A 17425-nucleotide genomic window follows, 5' to 3' on the forward strand; every position below is an offset into this window, starting at 1 on the left:
GGGTTATCGAGATTCGGAATGCCCTGAAAGCAGGGTAAACCAAACTTTGCAAAGATTTCAGCCAGTCACTGGGTGCTTTGAAATTTTCTTTTTTACTTTTTGGAAAATGAATACTCTTACTAATAAAAATATATATTATTAAATTATAAATAGGTATGAAAATAGATTACTAGATTGTATAATATTTAAATTATTATTATTATTATATTTTTCTTGAATTTTTAACCTTATCTTTTAGTTTCTTCATTTTCTAATATTCAAATTCCATTGCTTGTTTAGTTTCCTTGAAAAATGTAATCATTAAAATACCATTTCAAAGTTCTTGGAAAAACTGGCCATACTTGGCACTCCCATACACAAAGAGTATCAAAGAGGAAATGGCCAAATGCCACGGTTGTCATTGGTTTGGCATTGGGTTATTGCCTTTGGTTTTTGGGGCCCAAAATACGCAGGCCTTTCTGGCAAGAACAGATGGCAAGCTGAGAACTGAGAATGGTAAACGGTGAGGTGGAAGATGGGACTTGGAAGCTGAAGTGAAAAGGATACATATATAGAAACCGAATGGAGGCAAGAAAAAGCTGCCATGTCATCAACATAATGACGGTGCAGACAAGTTGAATATGTTTCTTGGGCTGAGACCCAGTCTCCTTGTTGTTGTTGTTGTTGCTGACCTGCCCTTTGCCGATTTGCTGTGCGGGCGCCACGCTGCGTATACTTGTTCTGACATTGATCGAATCGCATTGCCTACTTTTTGGGGCCATTCGAAATAAAACCCAGGCTGGGCTTCTGCCTCCTGGCGGCTGTCAGTCCAGCTTTTCCCGAACGCTTGGCTGCGCACTTTAGCTTCTGTCATTGGCTGTCAGTTGGAGTCCAATTCATTTCTCTTCAACTCATGCCATTATACCCCCCCCTGTCCAAGCTTTGTGCAATTGCAACTTTTGTAGAAGCAAAAAAAAAAGGAGGAAAATATGGGAAATAAGAGACGGTTTTAAGCGTAATGCAATTGACACATTAAATGAGCTTGCCACAATTGAATCAGCAGCAGAACAGACTCACTCTACCGCATTAAATATTCCTTTCATTCTTTTAATACGAGATTTAGCTTTATTTTTTCGCTCTGAATCGACTCAACGAACTGTGAATAGTTATTGACGAGAATTACGGCATTAAGTGCCATGCAAATTTGCAAAAATTCCACATTTAATGTTATTAAAATATTTATGGGGCGCATTTTATAGATTTTCCCGAGCGCTGAAAATATTTGCCAGTCATAAATATTGACAAATGAAAACCCAAAAGAAAATATATATTTTCTTTGTCATATAAACAAAATGGTTGCGTTTGGTTTCTCTTTTTTTTATTGTATATTCTCTGTATCCCCTTGATAACGACGCGCATTCAGGCGATCCAAACTGTCAATATATATATATATGCATTTATATATATTGATTTATGGGCTAGGAGGGTTCGCTGTTTTTGTCATCTGCTCACCCGAAAAGGCGGCACAACTATTTTGAATGCCACAATTTGTCACAGTACAAAAATAAAACGTGGTGAGAGGATTGCCCACTGCAATTCAATTTAACGTTTTTGCCAAATTGTTGCCATTTTAAAATATGAAACAAGCCAGGCGTGCCAGCCAGAAAATACAAAAACCGAGATAAAAATAATATATATATAGAAACAGACCAAAAGCTGGCACAACATTTTTCCCTATGGAATATTTTGCACGTTTTTCAGCCGGAAAATCGTTTCGGGCCATGCCCATGAATGTGGGATAGTTGCTGTCTGCCAAAAACGAGGGGGAATTTTTCAATTAATAAAACAGTGAGTAGGGAAAACAGCTTTGTATCCTTTCTGGTGAAGGAAAACAAGGAAATCTATCAATAGCACACAGGCAGACTTGCAAAACCCAGGGGCAACAAGCCGGCACATTGCATATAAATAAAGTATAAGGCGAAAGGTTTTAATGGAAAAAAATAAACAAAAACGGTTGCCTTTACGAAAACTTTAGAGTTTATCTCCAGCGGTTATTCACACCTATGAGTGTGTATGGCTTGGGATTTACCCCAACCACGAGTCAGCCAGGAAGAGGAGCAGTCAGTGGCAACCACAACTCAACTCGCTCCTCAGGATGAATGACAGCGCCAGGCTGAGTTGACAGCCCGCCAAAAACTTAATGCCAGGAGAAGCGAGACTGGTCCCTGTCTCTCCTGCTTTTCACAACTTTCGACTCGCCAAGTTGGCGCATTTTGCGGGGTTTTTTAGGTTTTGCTAATCTGCAAAAAACAGCAACGCCCAGGCCAAGCCCCAGCATCCCGAACAAAGATAACTTAATTCGCTTTACTGTGTTTGGCTTGCGAAAAAGTGCAGCTAAATGAAAATGTTATGCCAAACTTTTCGACTCGCTTGGCTTATGGAGGGGAAAGATTTAGACGTCGCTCAACTCCTAAATAAAGAAGGAAATGAGCTAAAAATTGTATGGATCACAGGAGCTGGCAAGAATTTCTAGATTTCTTTTACTAATGAACTAAAGTAAAAAGGGGATAAGGATGATTAGAAAAGTCTGTAGAAAGTTGTATACGATTTTTGCAGTAAAGTCTGGGGAAATATGCTTTAAAGTTTGTTAAGAAAGTGTGGAGTTTTTAATTAAGAAACTCTTGATTATCAATGAATTCAATTAATTTAATATTAATGAACTTAAATTCTGTTTGCCTTCAAATAAAAATTGGAAAATAAAATACCTGAAAAAAGGTAATGAATTTTTATAGACAAAAAACGTAGCCACACATATAATGAACAAAAATCTATGGATCTGGAGTATATACCTCGAGTTTTTCACTTGCTCGTAAAGTCTTCATCAATTCGCATTTAAGGCAAGCATAAAAAAGCGGGAAGTTGTCCGATTTTCTCCCTGGCTTAATGAGGCAACACGGGACTTGGTCCGGCGACCGACCTCCTTCTTCTTCTTTTGCTCTGCCCCTCCGAACGTTTCGGGTTTTTATGTTTGGCCATAAAATGCGGACAGCTCCTAGCACTGGACGTGGACAAGAGAGCAAGAGGACGAGGAAGTGGTTGTGGATGGGGCTCCATTAATTATGCAATGTCCGACTGGGCCGAAAAAGCCTCAGCAGAGCGACTTTTCCGGGCTTTTCCGCACTTTGTAGCTCGTAATGGGTAACGGATGAGTTGGTGGGGGTGAGTGAACAGGACACACAATTTGCATTTCTCATTGATTTTCCAGTGCATCATTAAAAATGCATTTAACGCAGAGTGGAATACACTTTAAGCATTGTTCTTAATTAATTGTTTCGTGCGGTGAGAGCACAGGCCTTTGCGGTTGGTCAGGCGGCATTTTCCAACCGAGTAAATATAAATGTACGGGTAGTATCTCCCATGATTTTTTTCTCCACTCATAACAGAGACTCGAACTCGAACTCTACCAACTTTTGGCCGCTTCTCTTTTGTTTTTTCTCTAATTAATGAAATGAAAATATTTGCATTTCAACAAAAGGAGGAACGTTGGTGATGTCCTGATGAAAATTAAAAAAGTTTTAACTCTCTCAGAAACACACGAAATATACTAGCTATATATGTTTTATATATATATTTATTTTGAATTTTTTTTTGTTCTCTATTTGCAGAAAGCCGTTAAACCATCGGCAGCAGCGCCCGCATCGCCAACATCCTTGGGCTCTCGGGATGCAATCTATATTGATGATGATACCATTGAGGGCTCCGGCGGACGTGGCGGGGTAAGTTGATCATCCTTTTTCACATATAAATTAGTTAATTAAATTTGTATCACGCTCAAAAGGAGTTTTGCCTTGTTAATTCAGTAAACTGATCACAAAAGTGGGGAATTTTTTTGGCCATTTGCATATTAGGAGAGTTTGCAGGATTCTTTCACTTGCCAAAGTTTATGTAAACATGGCTTTTTTATGAATATTTTAATTTTTGCAATTCAGAGTTTTATTTTTACCTCTTTTGGGAGGAGTTTGCAGCTGAAGTTTTAAAGGAAGTTTGTGTATTTTTAGGTATTAACAGAAAAATGTGAAAAAATCTCAATAGATTAGAGATTCTAGGCAAGCTGGTAGTTTTTAATTTTTTAAATACTTAAATCTGTGTTTTTGCTGAAAAAAACTTAAGGATTTACCGATTTTATGGAGAATAATTGAGGAGAATAAAGGTTTATGTAGATAGATTGAACATTTTTTTTGTTTCCAGATCTTAAATTTTATTTTTAGCAAATTTCGAACAACTTAGAAATGTTTTTTAATTATAAAAAAATATTATAAAACATTTTAGTAAACACCTTTTTTAAACTTTATTGAAATATGTACATAAAAACATTCAATTTATTGATTCACCGTATCAGGCATAATATTCAATTTAATATCCCCCAGTTTAAACCGCAATTTTATTAGGCAATTCTGTCTGGCTTATAGCTCCCCTTTATTACCATGCATTTTTATGGCCGGAAATAACAGGATTGCAAAAAGTGTGGAAACATATATGAACCATATATATGTATATATATGCAAAAGTTGGGGCCAAAAGCTTGTTACGCAATCAAAACTTGACGTTGGAAAAACTCATTTGTTTATGCGCATGAAATGTTAATGTTCAACACCTTTTTTTTTTCCTAGCTATGAGTGTGAAATGTGTGCAAGTTTTTTTATTTAATTCTCTGGTTTTTTTTCCTGTAAAATGTATGTGCATTTGGCATGTGAGCGACATTTGTTTGAAAGTTTTTTGACATCACTGGGCTGCTTGTTCCGCTCAGGACGCGTCAATTGTTGAACCACACACACACACACTCATACGCTCACTTCCGCTTACTCATACTTGTGTGCACACGAAGAAAAAAAAAAACTAATTAAAATGCGTGGCTGACATTGCGGCGGCACAAAAAAAAAAAAGGAAAATACATTCCCCAAGCGAGTAGAAGTAAAAATAGAAAAAGTTTAATTAAATTCTTTGGCTTTTTCGCTTGTTTTCCTTGGCTCGTTTTGGTTTCCGATTTCTTTCCTATTGCCGCGCGAATTTAATTAAACATTTTGTGCTCTTTTGATGGGTGGGAGGATTCCACCCAAAAACAAAAAAAGTAAAGGGGCAAAGAAGGACCAACATAAATAGAAAATTGAGAGAAACTTTTTCGCGGAATTCAATCAGCAAACTTGTGCATGCGGGGGACGTTGCATACTTTATCGAGCCACTGTGACTAGATCAACAACAGTCGTATCCCCTCAAAAAGCTATTGACTTAGGCATTAATTTTGTATGGAAACTGTGAAACTGTCCAGGACATTCAGCCTGGTTGAAATAAGTAAATAAAAGTCCTTTGAAAGGGATTTCATTTTCAAGCTCAAGGAAAAAAGAGGTATTTTTGTTATGGTTAAAACAAGCCATATAAATTATAAGACTCTTTTAGCTACCTGAAAGTTTGTCCTTAAAAATATATAAAATATAAAAAGTAAAGAAAAATATATATGAATTTTTAAACCCCGCCATTTAGGGTATTTCAAGCCCTGTTCCCTGATTTCCTGTTTTTTTTTCTAAACTTTTTTCTAGTTTTCTTTAAAAAAGCCACTGTGGCATTTTCTAATTTCCCTTAAATCCCCAGTCTTCCCCATCCCCTAAACCCCATCCCCGTTGTACAATCTCCGCTAGCCGTTTCTGTTCCGCTTTTTGCACCATTTCCGCTGCGGTGGTCCTTCTCCTGGCATGATGTCCTCTTGCTCCTGTCCGTCCGAATGTGTTGGCATTTTTATGTTTTATGCAACTGACAAACGTAAAAGCGTCTCCCATGTGCTGGATGTCCTTTCATGCCAGCTCCTTTATTCTGTTTTTTTTCACATTCCCTACTAATTCTATCTCCTTTTCCAGTGTTTTTTCTCTCTCTCTCAAAAAAAGAGCAAAGTAAATGCAATTTATTATGCGCTCTGCTGATCTTTTGGGCCAACTACGGCTACTTGGACTCTTTAAAGTGATTAGGCTAGTGGCTTGATGGATTCCCGTGGTCCGTTGAGTCATCCATCCATTTCCTTCTCCTGGGGGATTCATTATTGTATTATTAATGGTTGCCCGTTGTTTCTAGCTCGCTGACTGAATTATGATAGATTCACAGATTATTCAGTCAGAGTTCTAATATGTCATTCTACTTGGCTCGCAGTTAATCAACGCCGCATGTGATGATTAATGATAGTCCCTAACTCGACGATGGATCGGGGAAATCTGTTCTTGTCTGGCAGACATATCTACTTAAGGGTTTCTGAGGTTTAAGCTTTAAAGTTACGTCCCTTTTGTTGGTGTGCCTAAGCGCCTGTTTAAGCCAATTTTTGTGGGACGTGTCAACAAGATAATGAACTTTTGTTGTGCACTTTTCGAAGGTGCATACGTTATATGTATGTACGCATACATGTGTATGCAAACATATGCATATGAGGCTTTTGACTGGAATTCGGTTTGTTTGTATGTAATAAGCTGCATGCCATGCACGCAGCCAACAGCTCAGCACCACTGAGCACACACACAAGTGCAGAGAGAGAAAAAAAGACGTGAAATTGTAATAAAAATGTACAACAAAAAAAAATTGTAGGTTAAAGGCATAAATCAATCTGGATTTACATTATTATTCAGTATTTTATAGAAGTTGTAATTTAAATACTCTATTTCATATAAAAAAAATGGTCACACTAAGCTCAGCTAGCCAAAAAAAAATTTAAAACGATGTAAGTAGACATTTCTAAAGAAAATGTATGTTAAAATCAAACTAAGTTTATATTATTTCAACTTAAATTTTCAAATTCAGCCTCTAATTAATTTCCCTAAATAAAATCCCTATATTTCTCTCAGTGCACTAGCACACACACTCTCACGCAAATGTGTCCCATTGCATTTTGCGGAATGGACAAAGCCGGAGAGCGAGCTTGTCGTAGGTCCTTGTTGATTAATAACGTGCACATGGCGCACGTGTTTTTGTGGATGGCCAAGAGGAAAAGCCTTTTTGCATAACACATACACCATACACACATAGCACACTCTTGCACGTAAGCCCCTGCATTGGTATTCGTGTCGCATAGAGAGAAATGCGCATTGACAATAAATTAACATCGATTGACATGGCTAGCAGGGAATAATGGATAATGGAACAGGCCAGAGCAGGAGAAGGAGGATGAGGATGAAAAAGGTGGCCGTTAGCAGGGCTCCTGCCCGAAAAAGTGTGCCACAGAATGTGTGTTGTGTAAACAGGCAATCCCAAACAACTTTGATGATGTGGTTTTGTGGTAGTTCGAAATATGCTGTCCATAGCTTCCAGCCTGTAAGCCCTGTATCCTGCTGGAACCAGGATACAGCATCCACTAACCAGTATCCCGACGCTTGCCGCCTCCTCTGTGCCTGTACTTAAGTACGTGCATATAATTTCCAACGCTACGTTGTCGTACTCAAGCTGTCAATATCAGTTGCTTACATGGGAATTTATTGGTGACAGCTCCACATAATACATAATGCATGCCCAACTCCCCCCCCACGCACACACACACTCGCACACTCCTGTCAACTGTTAGAAAATGGGGGTTCTTAACCGATAGACATTGAAATTTATTGAGATTGTATGTGTCTGTCGCAAATGAGTTTATGGGCCATGCCATGATTCCCCTAGAAAAATCCCAACCAGACTTTTTAATGCCCAAGAAGGATGTGTGTGTGAAGGGGGTAAAAAGTTGTGTTTGTGTGTGTGTGTGCGACACATCCTATCCTATCCAGTGCCTTGCATTCATTACTCAATGTCGTTCTGCTTTTGGCTAGCAGCATGCGAGTATACAAATGATGCTGCATTATTTCACATAACATAATTCCCCCTTCGCGCCAAAGGAAAAGTCAAATGAATCCCTCTATAAACCGGGGTAACAGCACCCAAAACAACATCAGTAATCCGAGGCCAAGCTGAGGGGCCAAACTGTTTTTCGCCTATGGAAGGAAGGATGGCTGTCTGCTAGCTCCTTTTTATGAGACATCTGTCGCTGTCTGTTTTGTGGGTTATTGCGCATACGCCACGTTGCCGCAGGCAAGCCCTGAATGCCTATTGAATTAAACACCCCAAGCACGACCTATAAGAGACCAGCTTTTAGTTGGTAATGGGATACCCTTCAAAGGATGGTTTTTTTTTCTATAAAGGTAAAGGCGTCGTTTCTAATAAACAGCTCATTTGGGCAGTAAATAATTATGAGAGATTAGAAAAGGTTAAAACAAGTTAAGCCTAGGTAATACTTTGATTTTTTCTGAATTTGTTGTATAAATTCCTCTACTTTATATATTTTTAATTTTTTTAATTGATTTGTATAAAATTCTTTAACTTTATTTCCCAGAGTTTGCATTTTGAAGAATATTTATTGCCTTCACTCGACTGTAAACTTATTTTCATCTTACTTTGCACTCTAATTGATATTCCATTTATGGCAAATAAATATTAAAATTCATTATTCCTCCTCTGTTGCAAACTAGCTCAGTTATTTTAGCCCTCACTTCACTTAGTTGTGCAATCAAGAGATTTTATTTTGCCGCTATTTACTTGGCAAATGTAAACTGAGAGCCAAAGTTGCCATATCACCTCGCATAACAAAGGAATTCAGCTTTTGGCAGCAGTGCTCAGCATTGTAACAACAATAACAGAATCGAGAACATCAGAATAGAAGGTTGTGCCTGTGCCATTCGCATACAAATGCGTAAACACAGACAGTCAGGGGAGGGGAGAGGAGAGAGCAGGGAAAACCCGTGAGGGGGAAAATGGCTGGGAAAACTGAGACTGCTGCTGCCATAACATTTTTGGAAGCCAGGCGAAAAGTCATTGTCAAAGTTGACGACGAATGAGGGAAGGGTGGAGGGAAGGCAGGCTGTGGATGCTTGGCAAAATGGCGACGATGATGATGGGGGCGTTGTCGCCATTTTGTTTTCTCTGTTTGTCTCAAAACGCTATGCGCATTGTATTGCGAGGAGCCAAAGGACACAAGGACCAAGGACCCAAGACCAAGGAGCACAGAGCTCAAAGCACTGAGCACCCCAGTCCTTGTGGCTTCTCTCGCACATGCATTATGTATGCCAATAAATTCGCTTAACTTTACGACAATTTGTTGCTGCAAACTCCAGCCATAAAATTCACTCGCTTTAAACTCAGATTAGGCAGCATGATATGCAAGGGATAAAGCGAGGGGGGGTGCCCCATAATTTGATTTGAGCCTCTCTATCCTCCCTTCCATATGCCCCCCAGGAAAGAACCCAAATTGGTTTTGGTCCATAAGTATCTTTGATGTGGCTGCATACATTTCGGCGATTATCCTGGAATTTGATTAGACCACCTCCATCACTGTAACCTCTAGGTTTTCCAGCTATCCCCTCCCCATACCATACCACATCGGTTGTTATTGTTTCGGGGGGGAGCAGGATGTACTTCAATTAGTGCAACGTTCTGTGCACCACAACTGCACTCGAAGCACCTCAAAACTCGAATTACCAACCAGTTGGGTCTTCCCCCTACAGCACCACCTCCAAAATTTTGCATTGCAAATCCTGACCAGGTAAAATGGAGAACGCTGAGCACACAGGCCAAATGGATAAAGGGGTCCCTTCAATTATATAGCTCTCGCCGGACCCCAAAACTGCTTGAATGACTGACGGACTGACAGGCTAGCCAAGGCAGGAGTTGAGAGAGCTAGGTAGAGAGATGCGTCTTGGGTCAGGTCCTGCTAAGGATTCAAGAAACTGTTGCCTGGTTGAAAGAAAACGTTGAAATGTCTACGCTGCTGAGCTGAGCAGTTTGTTCGTTCTTTCTTTACACAGAAAATTTAGGAAAGGGTGAAATTGTATTATAATAAATTCGGAAGAAAGTTAAAGAAGCTTAATTTTTGTTAGAAATTCAGCTTTCTTAATATTTTTAGGTTTGATTATTAGTTCTTCTTGAGTTTAATTACATATCTAAGCCATCTTTTTATAACTTCCCCAAAGATTTTTCTCCCTGTGCACCTGAAAAGGCCTCCCTTTCTTGGAGTCTCTTTTAACTGCCATTTGTCGTTTGTCAGGCATCTTGGGGTAGTTGAAAAACGAAGGTAAGGAAGGAAAAGGATCTCCTTGGCCGTCTCCGTCTCCTTCTGCCAGCAATTTGACTTGTAACCGCACTCTTGAGTGTTGCATGCTTTTAGGCGCAACGTGAGGCGAGTTTGTTGAACCTGACATGAGTTCTTCATGTTCTTGTCCTGGCTTTTCATTTTTCTCCTTGCCATTTTGCTTTTCCTTCTTGGTTTCCTGTAAATTCAGAGACCTGGGTCAAGCAACTGCCATGAATAATTCAACATTGGAATTCTTTTTGCAACTTTTTATACATTTTTTTTTTTTTTTTTTGTAAAAGGGTGTGGCACAGTTGCCAAGTTAATTACATTTGTTGCTACGTGCCGCCGGCGATGATTGCATTTCCGAACAGCTGCATCCATCCTGCTGCTACTGCTGCTGCTTCTGTAGCCTCAATCTCAATCCGAATGTGGTCACAAAGTGGGCGGAGAAGGCGTTTCTCCCGCTTGCAAGCATCTCATGCATATTTATTTTGATTGCAAAATGTTTACAATGCATGTGGCAAGGTTAAGAGGTCCATGGTGGCAATGCGGTTGAACCCCCGCCTCACCTGAACTGAGCTCAGGTCTCAGGTCTCAATCAATCAGTGTCACAATGGCGGCTTGATTAAATGGATAGCATTATGTTGGGTTGCGTAGGGCAAATAAATGACAAGCCTTTCCATTCAGATTTTGATTGCATTCATGTCTGGGATAGTGGAGAAATGAGTGGGCACAACACAATGGCAGGTGGTAATATCAGGTGTTTTCAATGCAAATTGTTATGGCATTTGTCACCTAATGAGAAGCAATTGTAAGCTTTATTTTGGTTTAACAGGTCAGGGTATTTCTTTTATAAATATTTTTGATTCTCTCATATTTTTTTTTCTTACATATTTCCTTATTTTTTATAAATTTAAAACTACTTTTAATACTTTTTTGCTATTATAAACCTGCTTAATATTAAGCCTGATATTTTGTATGTTTTTTTTAAGAAATGTCAACCTTTTTCCTTTATTTTCCTTGTACCTTGCCATGTTTATATTCACTGAACAAATTTTCGCAGCAATCAGCTTAGGCAACAATTATGTGCATCTCATCGCACAGTCGATCACACTTTGGCCAACCCCCCCTTAGGGTCCCTTTTCCTGAGCACCCACCTTTTTGTCTGCACAAACCCCTATTTGGTTTCCGTTCCACATTTTCTACGCTTTTCTCCGCTTTTCGCCGGCTTCCTATGCTTTTCTTGCCCGCTTTCTAAGCTTTCGCAATTGACTGAGCAAGAACTGTTTGAGCCACGCCCACCAGCATTGTCGCTGGCTAAAAGGGGACCAAAACCCCATGAGTTGCATTAAAATTTTAATGATGTGCAACGGTAACAAGAAGAGCAAGAAGGGGGAGGGGGCGGCGGCTGGATGAAGGATCACAAGGAGATGGAGGAGCAGATGAATAACTTGGAGCAGCAGCGATGCAGGCAGTCAGTCAAGTTTTCAAAGTTCCTTTGGAACTCTGCTCATTCCTTTAGCTCATTCTCCTTCGGCCAGGATGTGTAAGTGTGCGTATGCTTGAGCTTCACTTCCCTGACTTAGTCCTGAGTCCTGAGTCCTGGCATCAACACACATTAAGCCCGATGTGGATGCAGCAGCAGCAGCGGCGGCGTCTCCTCTAACTAAAATCCACCTCCTTGTCTTCTGTTCGAGCAATTAAAATGCAGAAACTTTAACACTAGATCCTGCCAAGTTCTACACTAGAAAAAAACTTCAGAAAACGTCCTAGAGTTATATTTTAATGTTTTAAAAATATAAAATTAGAATTCAGAGATTTAAAAACATTTATTTAAGTGGCTAATAGTTGTTTTTCAATTAAAAGAAATTAACATTTTAAATATTTTGTAATATATAAATATTGTTTCAAAGTTTTAAAGTAAAAAATAAAATGTTTTTCATTAAAAAATAAATTTTTTAAATATATAAAAATAATTAAAAATATTTACTACAAAAAATTAAAGCTTAAAAAAATCAGAATATACCTTAGACTTTAAAATAAAAATGTTTAAAGGCTTAAAACCATTTCAAAATCCTTAATTTTCTTCTCTTAAATAAGATAATATTATTCTTTCAGTGTATTAACACCTTTTAGCTGCATTTTATAGCCTGACTTGAGCCGTTCAGGGCCCTGTTTCCAAGTGGCCGTAATGAAAATGTTGCCTTATTAGCTGCAAAATGTCTCACAGCAACAGCGGCTTCATATGCAAATTACTTGAGGGACTGAATTAAACATCCTGTGTGGCCCCCCCACTTCATCAGCAGCCCCTCTGACATTTCCTGCAGTTCTCTTTACCATTTAACCCACATTATCCATCCCCCCTTTGGCCTGCTGATCAATTTTGATTAGGCCAAAAAGGATTAATTATGCCATAAGTTGCAGGCGGCGGGGCCAACAAGTTGAGCAGATTTTGCAATTAGCATAAGTAACAAGTAATCCTGGAAACTGGAGTAAATGTTAAAGGCATACTTTACCTCCCCCTCCCTTGCCCCTAATGAATTGCAGGTTTTCGTGTTTTGCGGCGCCCCTAAGCTCATTTATTAATTGCCAGCCGCAGAAGTAGGCCCAAAAAAAAAAAAAGAGAAAAAGAACTGGCTTTAAAAATGAAAATTATTATTTATGGCGGGAAACCGGGTGGGTTGGACTACAGCTAACACAGATTTACTTTTCCTGGCTAATGCTGATGATGCGGCTTTTAATTTATTTGTGCGAGAACTGCGCAGGAAAAGGAATATCATAAAAAATGCGGCGTTAGGAGAGAGAAAAAAGAGCGAGTCCAAAAAAAAAATTAAGGAGAAAATGGCAAGGAAAAGCCGCCTGGGTGCGGTTTATTGATTTTTCCGTTTGCTGATGAGCTGGAACTTTTGGATTTGTTGGAGCAACGCAGGCAGAATTGTTGCCGACGACGACGACGATTACGTTACCACGAATGATGATAATGATGATGACGATGGCATAGCCACCACCATATAACCCTGATGTTGCGGTGTCCAAGGAGTACGCTTCGCTGCGTTTTGCCACGTTGGCAAATTTTTGTTACAGGAACAAAAATATATATCTGTGTCACTCGAACACGAAAAAATCATTAAAGCTGCCGCCGCTTCGCAGGAAAAAATGCTCGTAAATAAATCTCTGCCAGCTGATAAAAAAAAACACCAGAGGGATAGTCAAATTGGCTTGTGTCCGGATCCGGATTCGGATCCGTTAAAGGTAAAAATGATAACGAACAAAAAAAGTCGAGAATTAAGCAAAAGTGGCGTTCTTGAGCTTGATAAATGATGCACTTTTCCCTCGCTTTTTTTACGCTGCAATGCAGCTGCCAATTAAGTGCCAAATTATGCCAGCATGCACCTTCTTTTGCCCTTTATCCTTTCTTTTAAGGCGTGGCATTACACAAAAGACAGTGCAACAGTGCCAGTGCAACAAAGGGTTGTTCGTTGAAGAGTTTTGCAGATACAAGGAACTTAAGATACAAGGGGAAGTGGCAAGAGAAAAGGCTAAACAACAATAAGAATAACCAGAATTGTTGTTAGCAGCCCAGCACAAGGCCACGACACAATTTTCCCTTTGTGTATCTGTGAGTGTGTGTGTGTGTGAGTGAAAGTTGTGAAAACTCTTGAGAGGCATTCAAAGACACAAAAACATGGCGCTATTTGGCCCAAACTTTTTCAATTTGGTGCTGAGGAAAAACGAGCGAAATGAGTATTATTTTGTTGTTGCTCATTTGTTGCATTTAAAAAGCAATTATTTGCAATAAAAAGCTTAGCAAGTAATGAAAGTGCACTGTAAATAATTGAGAGTATATAAAAGAACTGCTAAACAAGTAAAAACAAAAGCAGAAATGCAAGTACAATTTTTTAAAATATTTTTATTCGTTATATTAAAGTCAAAAGTATATAAAAAGCTGGCTGGCTTTTTAGCCATTAAACGCTTTTTGTCACTACATTTATATATGTAATTTTAAGCTGCAATTCTGGCAACAAAATACATTTTAATTGTAAAAAGTTTAAACTGTTTAAACGTTATTAATTCAAGCTACAAGCTGTTATTATTTTCATTAATATGCCATCTCCATTAATTGCTAATTTATACAATTTTCTACCAAAAGTGAAGCTGTTTTCCTCACACCCCAAACACAGTCCTTATCTGTCTGTAAACGTGTTTCTCTATTTTTGTCTAAACCCTTTCCCTTAAAACCCAAGGGATTATATGCCTTGTGCCCCCATCTAAATGTAAATGGGCAATTGGAAAATAATAAGTGTAAGGGGGGAAAAATAGAAAATGATATCCTTGGTCGGCTGAAAACTTGTCCATCTCCTACATATTTACGAAAAGTTGTTGCCAAAGCGATAAAGCAAAAGGAAGTGAGGGAAAAGTTGGGTGAAAAACAAAAGCGTAACGAGACGAATTTTCAATTTCGTTGTATAAATAAAGCCGTAAGTTATCTACCAGCTGGAAAATTGAGTTTTCCCCGAGTTCAGCTCTCTCTCTCTCTCTTTCTCTCTCTCTCTCTGTGTGAGAGTCGGCTTAACATTTTCTCCTCACATTCTCCGGTGGGTCCAAAGTTGCAAGTGCATGTAAATAAATTAGGATTCTCCCATAGAGCCCCCAGAAAAAGAGATTCCTTGGAGCAATTATTGAGCAATGCCAATGGTAGAAAAACAAAGCCGAGAACACAACGAAAAACGAACAAACGGACGGCTGGGGCCATCAATTTTCCTAGGATTGCGGTTTTACCTCCCCTCAGACAGACAAACTTTGGCCATTTCCTGCAGAAATAGCCATGCAAATGTTTAGCAGGCCACTTGGATACGGAAAATGTAGCATTCACAATGCGAAATTTTCGTGTTTCCCAAAGGAGGAGGGAGGAGCAAGGGGTAGCTGCAGAGAAAACAGGGTCAACGGAAAATGGTAACGTACAAAACTCGGGCAAAGTGAAAAACCCCTAAATAGAAAAAAAGAAAAAAAAGACCAAAACTTCTTGGCCTGGGCAGGGATTTTTCCAAATGTTTGCCAGCAACTCGGTCAACTCGAGTCACGCACTTTGCGAACATTGTCAAATCGACAATTTACTCGTTAGCAAAACTTTTTCCCCGAGATACCAAGTCCAAGCTGGCGAGGAAACTTTCTGGCCAAAAACAGGCTCCTCAAATTGAAAGGTTCTTGTATTTAGTTTCGAAATTTATTTACAAAACGAAAGCCGTACAGGATTTGGGCGGGATTTGTAGGGGCATGTGTGTGTGTTGGTAGATTGTAGCTGCTGCCTGAGTCTGTTTTATGATGGCAACACACACTCAAAATGGAATTTCAGGCATTAATTATGCTTACCAAGATGTGGAGAAACTTTTCCGTTGCTCTCTCTCTCTCTCTCTCTCTTGGCCATGACAAGTTCGTGTAATGTTTGCTGCAGAAAAGTCGAAAAGAAATGCATTGCACTCGGCCCTTGTTGTTTATGCATGAAACGTGCCTTGCAACCATTTGCAACTCCCAGCCTTTGTTGTCTTCTTGTAAGAAAAAAAATTAAGGAAAAGGAGAAGGAACTGGTTCAGGGGGAGTGCTCTTATTTTTCCTTGCTCTTCTCCCAGTTGACTGACACAATTTTCGCTCATTATGGCAGCTTGCGAAGGTTGCTCTTCGCCTGCCTTTGTCTTATTTTTTTTTATATAGTTTGCCAACTTATGCTATATATATTGTCCCTTGCCCCTTGCCTTGCTTCTTTTTTGAACTTGGCAGGAAAAAGTTTTTTAAACGCTTTATTGAAACAATTTCCGTTTTATGGAAATTTTTTTGCCGGCTTTCTTGCAGAAAATATATATTTCATTTTCGCTGTCATATATCAAAATGGTGTCAAGCATACGCCATGTTGGCCAAGCCAAAAGAAGCTGCTGGAGCAGCAGCATCTGCCAGTAAATGCAAATTTAATGCGGCATGCAAGTGGGGGAAAGGCATATCCCATTCCATTTTCTCTCCATTTGGATCCTGGCAGCAGGTGGCCACGTTGAAATGACATCATTTAAATTCATGCATGACCCACATTGCACCTCAGGTTGGGCGCAGCTGCAACATCTGCTTTCTGGCTTTCTGGTTGCTGCATTGCCACCCACTTCTTAGCAGCCGCCTCGTGTTTTATTAACAAAGCAATTTATTGCATAAATTCACATTGCACTCGGTCGGTTGGCCACAGTTGCCGCAGTTGCTTCCTCCTATCGATCCTGGGGGCTCCCGGAAACTGTCCTATCCTGTCCCTCTGCGGGGCCAAAAAAACTTTTGCTCGTAAACGTTTAAACGATTCCCGGGGTCGTGAGAACCATGAAAATGCAAGACTGTTGAAAATTGTGCAGTTCATGAGTAACCAGAAAAGTTGCTAAGTACTTTGTTGAACAGAAAAGATGGGTACTCTAGGAGAAAGTACAACATGGGAAAAACCTTTTAAAATGAAGTGAACTCATTGTATATTAATTATAAATATCTTTAATTATAAAACATGAGAGTACAAAACATTTTCCTGCCTTTAACAACTTTAATACTCCTCAGAAATAATAATAAAACGAAACTGTGCGTGGCTTATGTGCAACACTGCATTAAGTCCTTGCAGCTGGCAGGGTTAAGAGCCTTGAAACTGTGCCGAAAAGCATGCAACAAATGCTGTGCGGACTCTGCTCTCTGTGTGTGCCAAGTCATGCGAAAAGCTTGCCACTCGCCACTTTCTACTTCTACTTAGTGCCATGCCCCATTTCGCTGACTGCTAATTGCTGCATAAATCAAGCGGCAAAACGACGACCAAGCCAGGCGGCAGGCAGAAAAACAGAGAGTGGAAAGCACAAGAGCGCTTTAAATAAACTCGGCCAGAACGAAAGTGTTGCAGGCGGCGGGACAAACACTGCTTGTATTTTTTATTTTTGCAGGCCCCACCCACTCACCCAGCATCCCCCCCCCCCCCCCCCCAAAAAACCCCACCCAGAGCCTCGCTGGAGGGATATTTATGAGTGCTTTTGGTCAAGCGTTTGCCTGCCAACTGTCCAGCACAGGATGATATATGCTGCGGTGTGTGGGGTTTTGAGCTGGCAACGCTGCGTATACGCAATACGCAAATATTTTAATTAAATTTCAAACGAATACGAAACGATTCGATATGAAATGAAATGTAAGCAAATAATAAAGGCAGCAGGGCTTCTTTGTAGGGATCTTGGGAATATTCGTGGTTAAGTTGTGCAAAAAATATACCTTTTTAATGAATTTCAGGGAAATTTTAAAAGAAAATCAATTGAAATTCCGCTT

At 39.6% G+C, this 17425-nt stretch overlaps 1 protein-coding gene across 8 annotated transcripts in view; it reads left to right on the forward strand.

Moving 5' to 3' along the window:
- The window catches only part of Sdc (Syndecan), a 108988-nt gene that overhangs the window by 82500 nt on the left and 9063 nt on the right, over nucleotides 1-17425 (forward strand). For all 8 annotated transcript variants that reach the window (XM_070284268.1, XM_017166812.3, XM_017166811.3 and 5 more), the window contains exon 3: nucleotides 3645-3755. In XM_070284268.1, coding sequence (XP_070140369.1) covers nucleotides 3645-3755 — 111 coding nt within the window. The remainder of the gene's footprint in view (nucleotides 1-3644; nucleotides 3756-17425) is intronic.

This window comes from Drosophila kikkawai, chromosome 2R, assembly GCF_030179895.1.
Source record: "Drosophila kikkawai strain 14028-0561.14 chromosome 2R, DkikHiC1v2, whole genome shotgun sequence".
NCBI lineage: Eukaryota > Metazoa > Arthropoda > Insecta > Diptera > Drosophilidae > Drosophila > Drosophila kikkawai.